Here is a 12997-nt window from a genome sequence, read left to right as displayed (position 1 = left end):
ACATTCCTCTAAACCTTTCCTGTTCGTGTACCCATCCAGATGCCTTTTAAATGTTATAACTGTACTAGCCTCCACCACTTCCTCTGGCAGCTCACTCCATACACGCACCACATTCTGTGAAAAAGTTACCCCTGATGTCCTTTTAAGTCTTTCCCCTCTCACCTTAAACCTATACCGTCTAGTTTTGGAATTCCCTACCCTATGGAAAAGACCTTAACTCTTCACCCTCTCCATGACCCTCATGATTTTATAAACTTCTATAAGGTCACCCCTCAGCTGCCAACACTCCAGGGAAAATAGCCCCAGCCTATTCAGCCTCTCCCTGTACCTCAAACCGTCCAATCCTGACAACATCCTTGCAAATCTTTTCTGAACTCTTTCAAGTTTCACAACAGCCTTCCTATGGCAGGGAGACCAGAATTTAATGCATTATTCCAAAAGTGGCCTAACCAATGTCCTATACAGCTATAACATGATCTCCAACTCTTATTCTCAATGAATGACCAATAAAAGCATTAATATACTGGTGGGGAGATTTGCTAGAGATATTCGGGAGGATTTAAACTAGTAAGGTTGCAGAGTGGGACCCAGGGAGATTGTGAGAAAAGAGAACTACCTGAGATTGGTGCAGTTGGGAAAAGGAGCAAGTCAAACAGTCAAGGTAGGCAGAAACAAAGCAGAGAACGAGGTAGGACTGATAAATTAAACTGCAATTATTTCAGTGCAAAACGCCTAACAGGTAAGGCAGATGAACTCAGGGCGTGGTTAGGAATATGGGACTGGGATATTATAGCAATTATAGAGACATGACAGAGACCGGGATATTTATTCCCAATTCCTCTGCCTCCGCCATGTCTGGTCCCAGGAGGACTAGTTCCACCATAGAACATATCAGATGGCCACCTCCTTTAACGACCGCAATTTCCCCTCCCACATACTTGAAGGTGCCCTCCACTGCATCTCATCCACTTCCCGCACCTACACCCTTGAACTCAACCCCTCCAACCGCAACAAAGACACAAAACCCTGGTCCTCACCTTCCACCCTAACAACCTCCATCCATTATCCTCCTCTATTTCCGCCACCGACAAATGGCCCCCACCACCAGAGATATATTTCCCTCCCCACCCTTTCTGGAAAGGCCAATCCCTCGTCAGACCCCCAACAACTCACTCTCCCCTCCTGGCACCTTCCCCCGCAGGAATTGCAAAACCTGCACCCACGTCTCCCCCCTCACCTCCGCCCAATGCCCCAAAGGAACCTTCCACATCCATCAAAGCTTCATCGGCACTTCTACACGTCATTGCTCCTGATGCGGTCACCTCTACATTGCGGAGACAGGATGCCTTCTCGCAGAGCGTTTTAGGGAACATCTCCAGGACACCTGCACCAATCAACCCCAATGCCCCATGGCCGAACACTTCAACTCCCCCTCCCACTCTGCTGAGGACATGCAGCTCCTGAGCCTCCTCCATCACCACTCCCTTACCACCTGATGCTTGGAGGAAGAACGCCTCATTTTCTGCCTTGGGACCCTCCAACCCCATGGCATCAATGTGATTTCACCAGTTTCCACATTTTCCCTCTCCCACTTTATCCCAGTTCTAAACATCCAGCTCAGCACTGTCCTCATGACCTGTCCTACCTGCCCATCTTCCTTCCCATCTATCTGCTCCAACCTCCCCTTCAATCTATCACCATTGCCCCACCTCCATCCACCTTTCACACTCTCATCTACCTTCTCCCAAGCCCCACCCCCCTCCCATTTATCTCTCCATCCTGGATACTCCCAGCCTCATTCCTGATGAAGGGCTTTTGCCCAAAACACAATTTTCCTGCTCATTTTTCGGATGCTGCCTGACCTGCTGTGCTTTTCCACACTCCCGACTCTAATCTCCATCAATTGCAGTCCTCACTTTCGCCTCAGGGATATTCAGGACTGGCAGCTTAATGTTCCAGGGTATAGATTCTACAGGAAGGATAGAAAAGGGGGCGAGAGGAGGGAGAGTGGTGTTTTTGATAAGGGAAAACATTACAGCTGTATCTAGGCAGGATATTCTGGGGAGTACGTCCAGGGAAGTTATTTGGGTGGAACTGAGAAGTAAGAATAGTCAGTGGGAAGTTGAGAAACAAATTTGTAAGGAGATCTCAGTTATCTGTAAGAAGAGTAGGGTGGTAATGCTGTGGGATTTTAACTTTCCAGGAAAGAAGATAAACCTTGGGCAATACAGTCACTGTGTTGCTGGGTCTCTCGCAATACTTTTAAGTAGTGACTTCATGTTTACCAGCTGTTTGATTGTGCATGCAGAGGAGCTAAAAACAACCTTACCCTTTATATGAATTCTCACCCTGAATATTTTAAACTATTTGAGTTCATTTCAAATTAACAGGTTGATAGAATGTGAAATAGTTTACAGGACTTTCACACAAGTCTATAGCCTTTTTTTTAAGAATTACAATTTGAATGAATTTCACCCTCCTCTGTGAAGATGATATCATTAATTCTGGATATCTGTAGATCTGAAATGTTCCTTTTGCTTCTGTACAGAGTTGATTTACTGAGCTATTTCAAAGGTCGTCTGAAAATCAGGGATCAAGAGGCTGTATATAAAAACTTATTAACATACCATAAAGGTAATGAAATAAAATTTGATCTTTTATATAAACATAGCTGTTCCTGTTCAGTGATTTAATCATCTTGTGGTTTGATTAATAGGTGAATTTTCATATCTATGATGTCCTCGTTAATACTTTTCTAATCTCAGAATAATTCAATCTTCTTATTTTTGTCCAGTTTTGCTTCAAATGATTTTGTGTTTACATGCCTGCAATTTCAAACCTATTTTTAGAAACTAAAGGACATTGCGAGATATTCTCTTGTGCTCGTACTACCAGCATCTCTAAAGAGAGGAGTATATGCTTCTTACAAGGCTGGGTTTTGCCATTTGAGTCTTAAACTGGCTCCTATCAGTGCAGGGTAGATTTACCCCTTTAACAACTTAAGCTTTGCTCTAGACTTTTGGTTTAACTTGCAGCATTTTCAATCCTGTTTTGACCAATGAAGATACTAAAGGTAAGAGATGTGTTGAATGAGGTTAGACCACTTGCCTCCAACAAATATTGTTCAAATTAAAGTTTATTTGGACTTTAATGTTTTTGTTAAAAATCTGCATGCTCAACTAATGGTGAATGTTTTGATATGAGGTGGAATATGCCTTTCATGAAAGGAGATCTGTCAGCCGTACGTGATCTGGTTTACTGATCGTTTTGGTCCTACCTTATGTAGTTGACTTTATCCCAGATTTTCGCCACAACAGAGAAGGGGATTGCAGAGGCAACTGGCCACATTAAGTCAACAGTTGCCTCCATAGAAATTGGATTTTGGCACCCCTTTAGATGAAACTTGGAATTTGTAGAATAGAGCAAGTCTGAAGTTTGTGGTGTTTTGTTTTGGATGTACAATTAAGAGCTATTTGGAGAGCTATGGTGCCCTAAGTCTGGTCTTGGGACATCTTTGAGGATGGTCACATGTTCTTTTAGGGAAGTAAGGGACTGTGTGCAATTGTTGAAAGAAGGCATAAGTGTACTTAAAAAGTGTATAAACTCAATACAGTCAAGCTGATAGTTGACAGACTCATCAAAATCAGATGTCAACACTGTCAGAAGGAGCTGTCAAAGGGAGATGCGTAAAGCATCAACCCACATAAAAGGCCTAACCATTGTTTTTCTGAAAAAGTAATGACTGCAGTGTTTAGAAAGGGTCTGTTAACCTAAGCTTGCCAGTTTCCATCATTGGATTACAATTGCATGACTGATTCCACAACCATCTGCTATGAGTTTTTCTGAAGTCGCCTGTCCCAACATTTTATCCAGGCCGATACCCCAGGCCAATCACAGGTCTGGACTGCCTTTTTAAAGGTCAGTTTCAAGGAGCTGGGAATTCTTCTGTCTCTGCGCATCCAACTGCGACCCAAAATCTGGATCTCTAAATTTCCTGAACACAAGGGAGGTGATGGCCTAGTGGTACTATCATTAGACTACTAATTCAGAGACTCAGATAATGTTCTGGGGACTCGGTTTCAAATCCTGCCACAGCAGATGGTGGAATTTGAATTAAGAGTCTAATGCATGAATTCATTGTCAATTATCAGTAAAAACCCATCTGGTTCACTAATGTCCTTCAGGGACAGAAACTGCCATCCTTACCTAGTCTGGCCTAATGTGACTCTGAATCTACAGTAGTGCGGTTGACTCTTAACTGCCCTCTGGGCAATTAGGGATAGGCAGTAAATGCTGGCCTAGCCAGTGACACCTCATCCTGTGGAAAAAAGTTGAAGGTAATTGATATATAATGCCTTATTCCTATGTATATTTAAAAACATCAAGCCACATCTAGGAACCAACTCAATGGAAACATCTCAACAGAATATGATTTAAACCTCAACTGATGTCTCAAATCAGAATAAAGACATTTTTTTGACTGGTGCTTTTGGCTAGTTTAACATGTGCATCAGTCCTTGTCAGAAATCTGGTGACTATTTGGTGCAGAGTTGCCCCTATTAAAGGAGTTTAAAAACTTTCAGATAGTCCACATATTACAGCATCCAACGCTTTATCATTTTGGCTAGAGAAAAATTCTGGAGGAAAGGATGAGTGTATGAATTGAAGTAGATTGGACACTCAAAAGACACGAGAGAAAAAACATCAAGTTTGCCTGCACCAAGATATGAGAATAGTTGCTGAAACAGAAAGGAAAAGGTCTGCATTTCACATGTGCATTTAACATATTGCAAACAAAGCTTGTAAACAAAGTTGAAAACCAAAAGATAGTCGTATGTGGCCTCAGCAAACACAGAGGTAAAGAAAGACTTACCATTCATTTATGAAACAGCCAATGTGTACATACAGCAAATCCCTCCAAGCAGCAGTATGATAATGTTTTGAGTATACAACGTAATCATGTGGTAGTAGGATGAGAAGGTTAGTGAAGGGAACTAAATTATGTACGCCTCATAGTAGAGGTCACATGACTACAGCAGACCAGGAGACATTTTTCCATGATTGTCTTTCAAATCAAACATCTCCTTTTTGATACTTGCCATTTAATGTCGACCACTGTATAAAACAAATCTGGCAAACAGACAACATATATTAAAGTGTGTTCAAAAGCAGTCGTTGCCAGGCTAATGATCCTTTTCTGTGACAGTAATGATGACAAATCCACAATAATTATCTGTTTCATTCTGTTGCATGATTTGGGCTTTCCTTTATTCATGTCAACTCAAGATGTTTCTTGTGTGAATAAAAATATTGAAATTAATGGAATATTTTTTGTTTTTGTTTCCAGCATTCCCTCTTTATTGTTATAACAACAGCAGTTTTCTCCTTTTCCTGGAAACATATTTTCAAGATTACATTGTCTTTCTAACACTGAAGGATGTTTCTTTACTGGTTCCTCCTGACCGTGTGGCTAAGGTAAATGAAAGTAATCTGTGAAATGGAATGGAGAAGGCTATCTTTTTGCAGATCAACTTTAACCATAAACAGTGTTCAATTGGCACCTTCCTCAATGATCTAAGTGACACAGTGAACTCACTAGGAAATAGGAATCCAAACGTCCAGATTATTCTGCAACATATTACTAGAAGGAACATTGAAGTCTTGTTACTATAATTGAATTGAATTGAATTTATTGTCATGTGTATCGAGGCACAATGGAAAGATTGGTTTGTGAGCAATACAGGCAGATCACAGAGTTAAGTAGCATAGATAAGTAAATAATAGGTAAACAGCGGCAAAAACAAAAACACAGATACAGGCGAATGTTAAGAGTTTGTGAGTCCATTCAGTATTCTAACAACAGTAGGGTAGAAACTGTTTCAAAATTGGCTGGTGCGTGTGTTCAGGCTTCTGTACCTTCTCCCCGATGGTAGAGATTATAGAAAAGCATAGCCAGGGCGGGATGGATCTTTGAGAATGCTGGTGACAGCAGGTCTGGTAGATGGATTCTATCGATGGGAGGTTGGTATTTGTGATTGTCTGGGCCACTCTCTGTAAGTGGCTCCAATCTTGAATGATACAGTTGCCATACCACGTAGTAATACATCCAGACAAAATGCTCTCAATGTAGCACCTATAAAAGTTGGCGAGGATATTTGCCGTTATGCCAAATTTCCTCAGCTGCCTGAGGAGGAAGAGAAGTTGTTAAGCCTTTGTAACCAGTGTGTCCACATGAACAGTCCAAGAAAGCTTGTTGTGGATGACCACTCCCAGGAGCTTGATAGTCTCCAGTCGTTCCACCTCTGTGCTGTTGATGTGTAGGGGGGCATGAGCAACACTGAAAGTCAATAATGAGTTCCTTGGTTTTGCTGGCATTGTGAGCTAGGTTGTTTTCAGTGCACCATTTTTCCAGGTCTTCCATCTCCCATCTGTAGTCTGTTTCATTGCCATCTGAGATTTGACTGACTTTGGTGGTGTTATCAGCGAACTTGTAAATGGCATTTTTTTTAAGATAACATACACATAAAGTTCAAAGATTTGCAGGTTAGGTGGATTGGCCATGCTAAATTGCCCGTAGTGTTGAGGGCTCTTTAGGTTAGGTGGAGTAGCCACGGAGATAGTGAGGACTGTAGGTGCTGAAGAGTCAGAATCGATAAGTTGTGGCGCTGGCAAAAGCACAGCAGATCAGGCAGCACCTGAGGTACAGGAGAGTTGTGTTTCAGGCAGGACCCTTCATCAGGACTCCTGCATTTTTCCCATAACCCAACTGATTAACAACCTTTGTATCTCTGTCTTAAATGTCCACAAGGACTCTACCCCCACAGCTCATCTGTGACAAGGACTTCCAAAGACTCTCAACTCTCTGAGAGAAGACATTCCTCCTCATCTTAATCTTAAATTGGCACCCCTTTATTCCAACACTATGCCTTTTGGTCCTTGACCCTTCCATGAGGGGAAATATCCTGTCAGCATTTACCCTGTCAAGCTCCTTAAGAATCCTATTTGGTTTATACAGATCACCTTTCATTCTTCTAGACTCCTGTCAGTAGAGTCCCCACCTGTTTAATCTTTTTTTTTAGATTAGATTAGATTCCCTACAGTGTGGAAACAGGACCTTCAGCCCAACAAGTCTACACTGACCCTCCGAAGAGCAACACCCCTGACAAATGCACCTATTATTTAGCAATTTAGCATGGCCAATTCACCTAACCTGCATATCTTTGGAGAGAAAGTGAGGTCTGCAGATGCTGGAGATCAGAGCTGGAAATGTGTTGCTGGAAAAGCGCAGCAGGTCAGGCAGCATCCAGGGAACAGGAGAATCGACGTTTCGGGCATAAGCCCTTCTTCAGGAATGAGGAAAGTTTGTCCAGCAGGCTAAGATAAAAGGTAGGGAGGAGGGACTTGGGGGAGGGGTGTCGGAAATGTGATAGGTGGAAAGAGGTCAAGGTGAGGGTGATAGGTCAGACTGGGGTGGGGGCGGAGAGGTCGGGAAGAAGATCTCAGGTTAGGAAGGCGGTGCTGAATTTGATGGATTTGACTGAGACAGGGTGGGGGGAGGGGAAATGAGGAAACTGGTGAAATCCGAGTTCATCCCTTGTGGTTGGAGGGTTCCTAGCCGGAAGATGAGGCGTTCTTCCTCCAACCGTCGTTTTGTTGTGGTCTGACGATGGAGGAGTCCAAAGACCTGTATATCCTTGGTGGAGTGGGAGGGGGAATTGAAATGTTGAGCTACAGGGTGGTTGGGTTGGTTGGTCCGGGTGTCCCAAATATACTCAATTACCTGGCCTCCTCAGCCTTCTGTGGCAGTGAATTCCATAGATTCACCACTCTCTGGCTGAAGAAGTTTCTCCTTATCACCATTCTAAAAGTTCATCCCTTTACATGAAGGCTATGCCTTGGGGTCCTCGTCTCTTATGCTAATAGAAACATCTTTCCAACGTCCACTCTGTCAAGGCCATTCAGTATTCCTCTGTTGGTCTTTGTAGGCTTCCCGATCCTCTGGCTTCCCACTGCCCTTTGCCACATTATATGCTTTCTCTTTTGTTTTTATGCCATCCCTGACTTCCCCAGTCAGCCATGGTTGCCTTATCCTCCCTGTACCATGTCTCTTTTTCCTCGCGTTGAATCTCTGCTGGGTCCCCTGAATTACTCCCAGAAACTCCTGCCATGGCTGTTCTACTGTCTTTCCTGCTAGGCCCATTTCCAAGTCAATTCTGGCCAGCTCCTCCCTCATGCCTCTTTAGTTGCCTTTATTCAACTATTACCTTTACCACTGATTCCCACCTTCTCCCTCTCAAATTGCAGAATAAATTCATCATGTTATGGTCACTGCCACTTAAGTGTTCCCTCACCTTAAGCTCCCTTATCCAGTCTGCCACATTCCACAACACTAAATCCAGTATTGTCTGTCTCCCAGTGGGCTCCACAACACACTGCTCCAAAAAGCCAATTTGTAGACATTCCACAAGTTCCTTGTGATCCCCTACTAACCTGATTTTCCCAATCCATATTGAAATCCCGCAAGATCACTGTAATCTTGCCTTTCTTACACGCCTTTTCAATCTCCTGGTGTATCTTGTGCCCCACACCCTGACTACTGGAGGCCTGTATATAACTCCCATTATGGACTTTTCACCTTTGTGGTTCCTTAACTCTATCCACACAGATTCTACATCATCTGACCCTACATTGTTTCTTGCTTTTGATTTAATTTCATTTCTTACTAATAAGGCAACTCTCTTGATAGGATGTATATCCTTGGATATTTAGTTCCCAGTCCTGATCCCCTTGCAACCACATACACATTATACCTGCCAATTTCAATCTGCACCATCTTTGTGAACCTTCTCTGAATGGCCTCCAATGAAATAATATCCTTCCTTAAATTAGGGGATCAAAACTGCTCACAATACTCCAGATGTGGTCTCACCAGGACCTTGTACAGGTGTGGTAAGACTTCTCTACTCTTATGATTAGATTACTTACAGTCTGGAAACAGGCCCTTCGGCCCAATAAGTCCACACCAACCCTCCGAAGAGCAACCCACCCAGACCCATTCCCCTACATTTACCCCTTCACCTAACACTACGGGCAATTTAGCATGACCAATTCACCTAACCTGCACATCTTTGGACTGTGGGAGGAAACCGGAGCACCCGGAGGAAACCCAAGCAGACACAGGGAGAATGTGCAAACTCCACAAAGACAGTTGCCTGAGGCGGGAATTGAACCCGGGTCTCTGGCGCTGAGAGGCAGCAGTGCTAACCACTGTACCACCAACCCCCTTGAAATAAGGGTCAATATTCCTGATTCCCTGCTGCTTCAGTGTGCTAGTTTTCTGTGTTTGATGCACAAATTCTCCCAGGTCCCTTTGTGTTCAGTTTTCTGCAGTCTTTCTCCATTTGAATAATACTCTGTCCTTTGTTCTCATTGGACTTTTGAAATATCTTTCACCGCAAAATATCTGTTTCACCCCTCTTGCTATTTTGTTCTTCCCTGTAACTATCACCCCAGATTCATTTTCTGAGGGACCTGTGTTCACTTTGACCTCTCTCTTCCTTTATAGGTATTTGAAGAAGTAATTCCTCCTCATCATGTGTTTTAAATCTGCTACCCCTTATTCTAAAACTATGACCGCTCCTTCTAGATTACCATATAAGACGAAATATCTGCTCTACATCTACTTTGTCAATTCCCTTTAATCATAAAATCAGAGCATCCCTACAGTGTGGTAACTGGCCATTTGGCCCAACAAGTCCACACCGACCCTCTGAAGAGTAATCCACGCAGATCCATTCCCCTTATCCCCTATTACTGTACATTTCCCAAGACTGACCTACCTAAACTACATATCCCTGAACACAGTGGGCAATTTAGCATGGCCAATTCGCTTAACCTGCACATCTTTGGACTTATATCTTATATTTTTCAATTAGATCTCCTTTTATTCTTCTGAACCTATAGAGTACAGCCCTAAGCTGCTGTTTCTCTTCATAAAACAGATCCTCAATCTCTAGAATCAATCTCATGAACCTCCTCTGAAATGCCTCCAAGGCAACTACATCCTTCAAGTATGGGGAACCAAAGCTATACTCCAAATGTGGTCTCGCTAATGCCTTGTACAGTTGCAGGAACATTTGCCTACTTTTATGCTCTTTCCCTTTAGCAATAGTTGCTAAGATTATGTTTGCCTGCTATACCTACTTACTAGTTTTCTGCAATTCATGCACAATGACACCCAGATTAAGCTGCACCTAAGAACTGTGACATTTTTCTCCATTTAGATAGTAAACTGCCTTGCTATTCTTAGGACCCTGCATTTATCTACTTTAAGCGCTATCTGCCAAATTTTGGCCCATTCACCTCGTCTGTTCCTATCCACTTTTTAAAATCTCTTCATTGCAATTTACTTTCCCATATGTTTTAACGCCATCTGCCAATTTGACTAAAGTATTTCCTATCCCTGCGTTCAATCCTTAATATAGATTGTAAGTAACTGAGGCCTGAGGACTGAACCCTGTGGCATTCCCACTAATTACATCTTGCCAACCAGAAAAATATCCATTTGCTCCAGCTCTCTGCTTTCTATTAGTGAACCAATCCTTAACTCAGGAGAAAGTGAGAACTATAGATGCTGGAGATTAGAGTCGCTGGAAAAACACAGCTGGTCAGGCAGCGTCCGAGGAACAGGAGAGTCGACGTTTTGAATGATGAAGAGCTTATGCTTGAAATGTCGACTCTCCTGCTCCTCGGATGCTGCCTGACCAGCTGTGCTTTTCCAGCGCCACACTTTTTGAATCCTGAACCCAAGCTAATGTATCAACCCTAACTTCATGTGATCTTAGCTTACATATTAACCTTATGAGCAGCACCTTATCAAATGCCTTCTGGAGTCAGGATGAACTGTAGCTGCAGGATCCCCATTATCCATTTCACTCGTTACAACTTTCAGAAATCTAGCAAATTAATCAAATATGATTTACTTTTCATAAAACCATGCTGACTCGGATCAATTATGTTTTAACTTTCCAATTGTCCTGTATTACTTCCTTAATAATGCCTTGTAACAATTTCACGATGACAGACGTTAAACTGACTAGTCAGTGGTTTTCTACTGTCTGCCTTGCTCCTGTTTGAATAAGGGGTGTGGAGTCTTGGCCTCCTTATCCAAGAAAACCTGTGCTCGCCTTGGAGTGAGTGCAGTAAAGATTCATTGAACTGGTTCCTGGGCTGACAAAATGTTTGGATGAGGGGATGGTGGGTTGACTTGGCCAGTATTCACAGGAATTGAGAGGACTGAGAAGGGATCATATTTAATCATTTAAAAGTTTGAAGGGGCTGAACAGGCTGAATCAGGGAGGATGTTTCCTCTGGCTTGGGGGCCAAAACCAGGGGTCACATTCCTAGGACACCCGATAGATCATTTTTGACCGAGATGAGAAGAAATGTTTTAATTCAAGGGCATTGAACTATTTTTTATTCACCAGGAATGTGGGCTTTGCTGGTTGACCATTCTGGTTGTCTTTGAGAAGCTGATGGTGAACTACTTTCTTTGAACGGTTGTAGTCCATTTGCTATAAGTTAGGTATGCCCATGTGCTATTAGGAAGGGAGCTCTTGGTTTCGGACCCACTGAAGGAACAATAATGTGTTTCCAAGACAGGCTGGTGAGTGGCTTAGAGGGGAACTTGTTGGAGGTGGTGTTCCTTCATCCTGTGGTAATGTTGTGTTTGTGGGTTTGATATGGGGATGTGATGGACCGATTGTACTATCACTGGACTATTTACCTAAAGGGCCATGAAATATTCTGGGAACCTGGGTTCAAATCCTACAATGGTGGATGGTAGAATTTGAATTCAGTAAAAGAATCTGAAATTAGGAGTCTTGATGGTAACCTTTTAGGGAAGGAAACTGCCATCCTTATTTGGTCACGTGACTCCAGACCCACAGTAATGTGGTTGATTCATAGCTTTCCTTACGATTGCGCAATAATTGCTGGCCTAGCCAATGTCACCCTCATCCTACAAATGAATTAAGGTGCTGTGAAGGAGCTTTGGTCTGTAGATTTGGAACCTGTAAATGTTTCCACAAAAGAGGATTTTGGAGGTCACAACATTGAATATATCGAAGAAAGAAATAGGTTTCTTGAGGCTAGAAGTGTAAATAAAGCTTATGGAAGGAGAATGGGAGTTTACTGTCAAAATAGAAGATCAGATGACCTTGTTGAGTGTTGCAAGGTCTGTTGCTCAAATGCAGGTGCAGGTGTGAAATTTCCTATTCTCTCCCATCACTGATCTGCATTTGAGAAAGATTTTACACTCGGATGGATTCCTTTCATATTCGCGTCCCAATGAACTTTCAAGCATTTTATCTGTTCTGACTTGGACAAATTAATTTTTGGCTCAGTGGTATATATACATACATCTATTCCATCCAGCAAATAACAGTTAGTCATTGATGCACATGGTTTTGAAATTCTCTATTGTATTTGTACAGGTGCTGAGTACCATCGCTCCAAGTGAATTGGCTGATCGGTTGAGAATACCTGGATTCATTAATGACAACAGGACTCTAACCATTGTACTTCTGAATATCAAACCCATCCAGAATTTGGCTGCATTTATAGATGCTTTCACCAATGCAACCCAAGATGTGAGCTCAAAATATTACTTATACTTTAGGGATTGCAAGAATTAACACAGACAAACTTTAGTGTTCAACATTCCAAAAGTACCAAATAATCAAAGGGCTAAAAGACAAGAGGTAACTAAATACTAGAGGGAAAGTAATGGGGCTAAAGATCAATAAAACCGATTACCTGATGGAATTCCAGGCTATTAAATGGAGCTACCGAGATAGTGGATGCACTGATAGTAATCCTCCCAGAACCCTTAGATTCTAGAAATGTGTTAATGGATTGTCAATGTGACACCTCTATTCAAAATGGGAAGGAGTTGAAAAAAGGTAACTCTAAGTCAGTTACCTTAGTGCCTGTTTGG

At 42.5% G+C, this 12997-nt stretch overlaps 1 protein-coding gene across 1 annotated transcript in view; it reads left to right on the top strand.

Moving 5' to 3' along the window:
* Positions 1-12997, top strand: part of LOC122560427 (uncharacterized) — a 217752-nt gene that overhangs the window by 182405 nt on the left and 22350 nt on the right. Inside the window, exons 71-73 of the mRNA XM_087998070.1 lie at positions 2549-2634; positions 5348-5475; positions 12495-12650. Of these exons, the coding sequence (XP_087854196.1) occupies positions 2549-2634; positions 5348-5475; positions 12495-12650 (370 nt within the window). The remainder of the gene's footprint in view (positions 1-2548; positions 2635-5347; positions 5476-12494; positions 12651-12997) is intronic.

The sequence above is a fragment of the Chiloscyllium plagiosum genome, unplaced genomic scaffold (genome assembly GCF_037043375.1).
Source record: "Chiloscyllium plagiosum isolate Xiang-an unplaced genomic scaffold, Cpla_swu_hap1 HiC_scaffold_20, whole genome shotgun sequence".
Classification (NCBI taxonomy): Eukaryota; Metazoa; Chordata; class Chondrichthyes; order Orectolobiformes; family Hemiscylliidae; genus Chiloscyllium; species Chiloscyllium plagiosum.
This window is presented reverse-complemented; position numbering and strand designations above follow the sequence as displayed.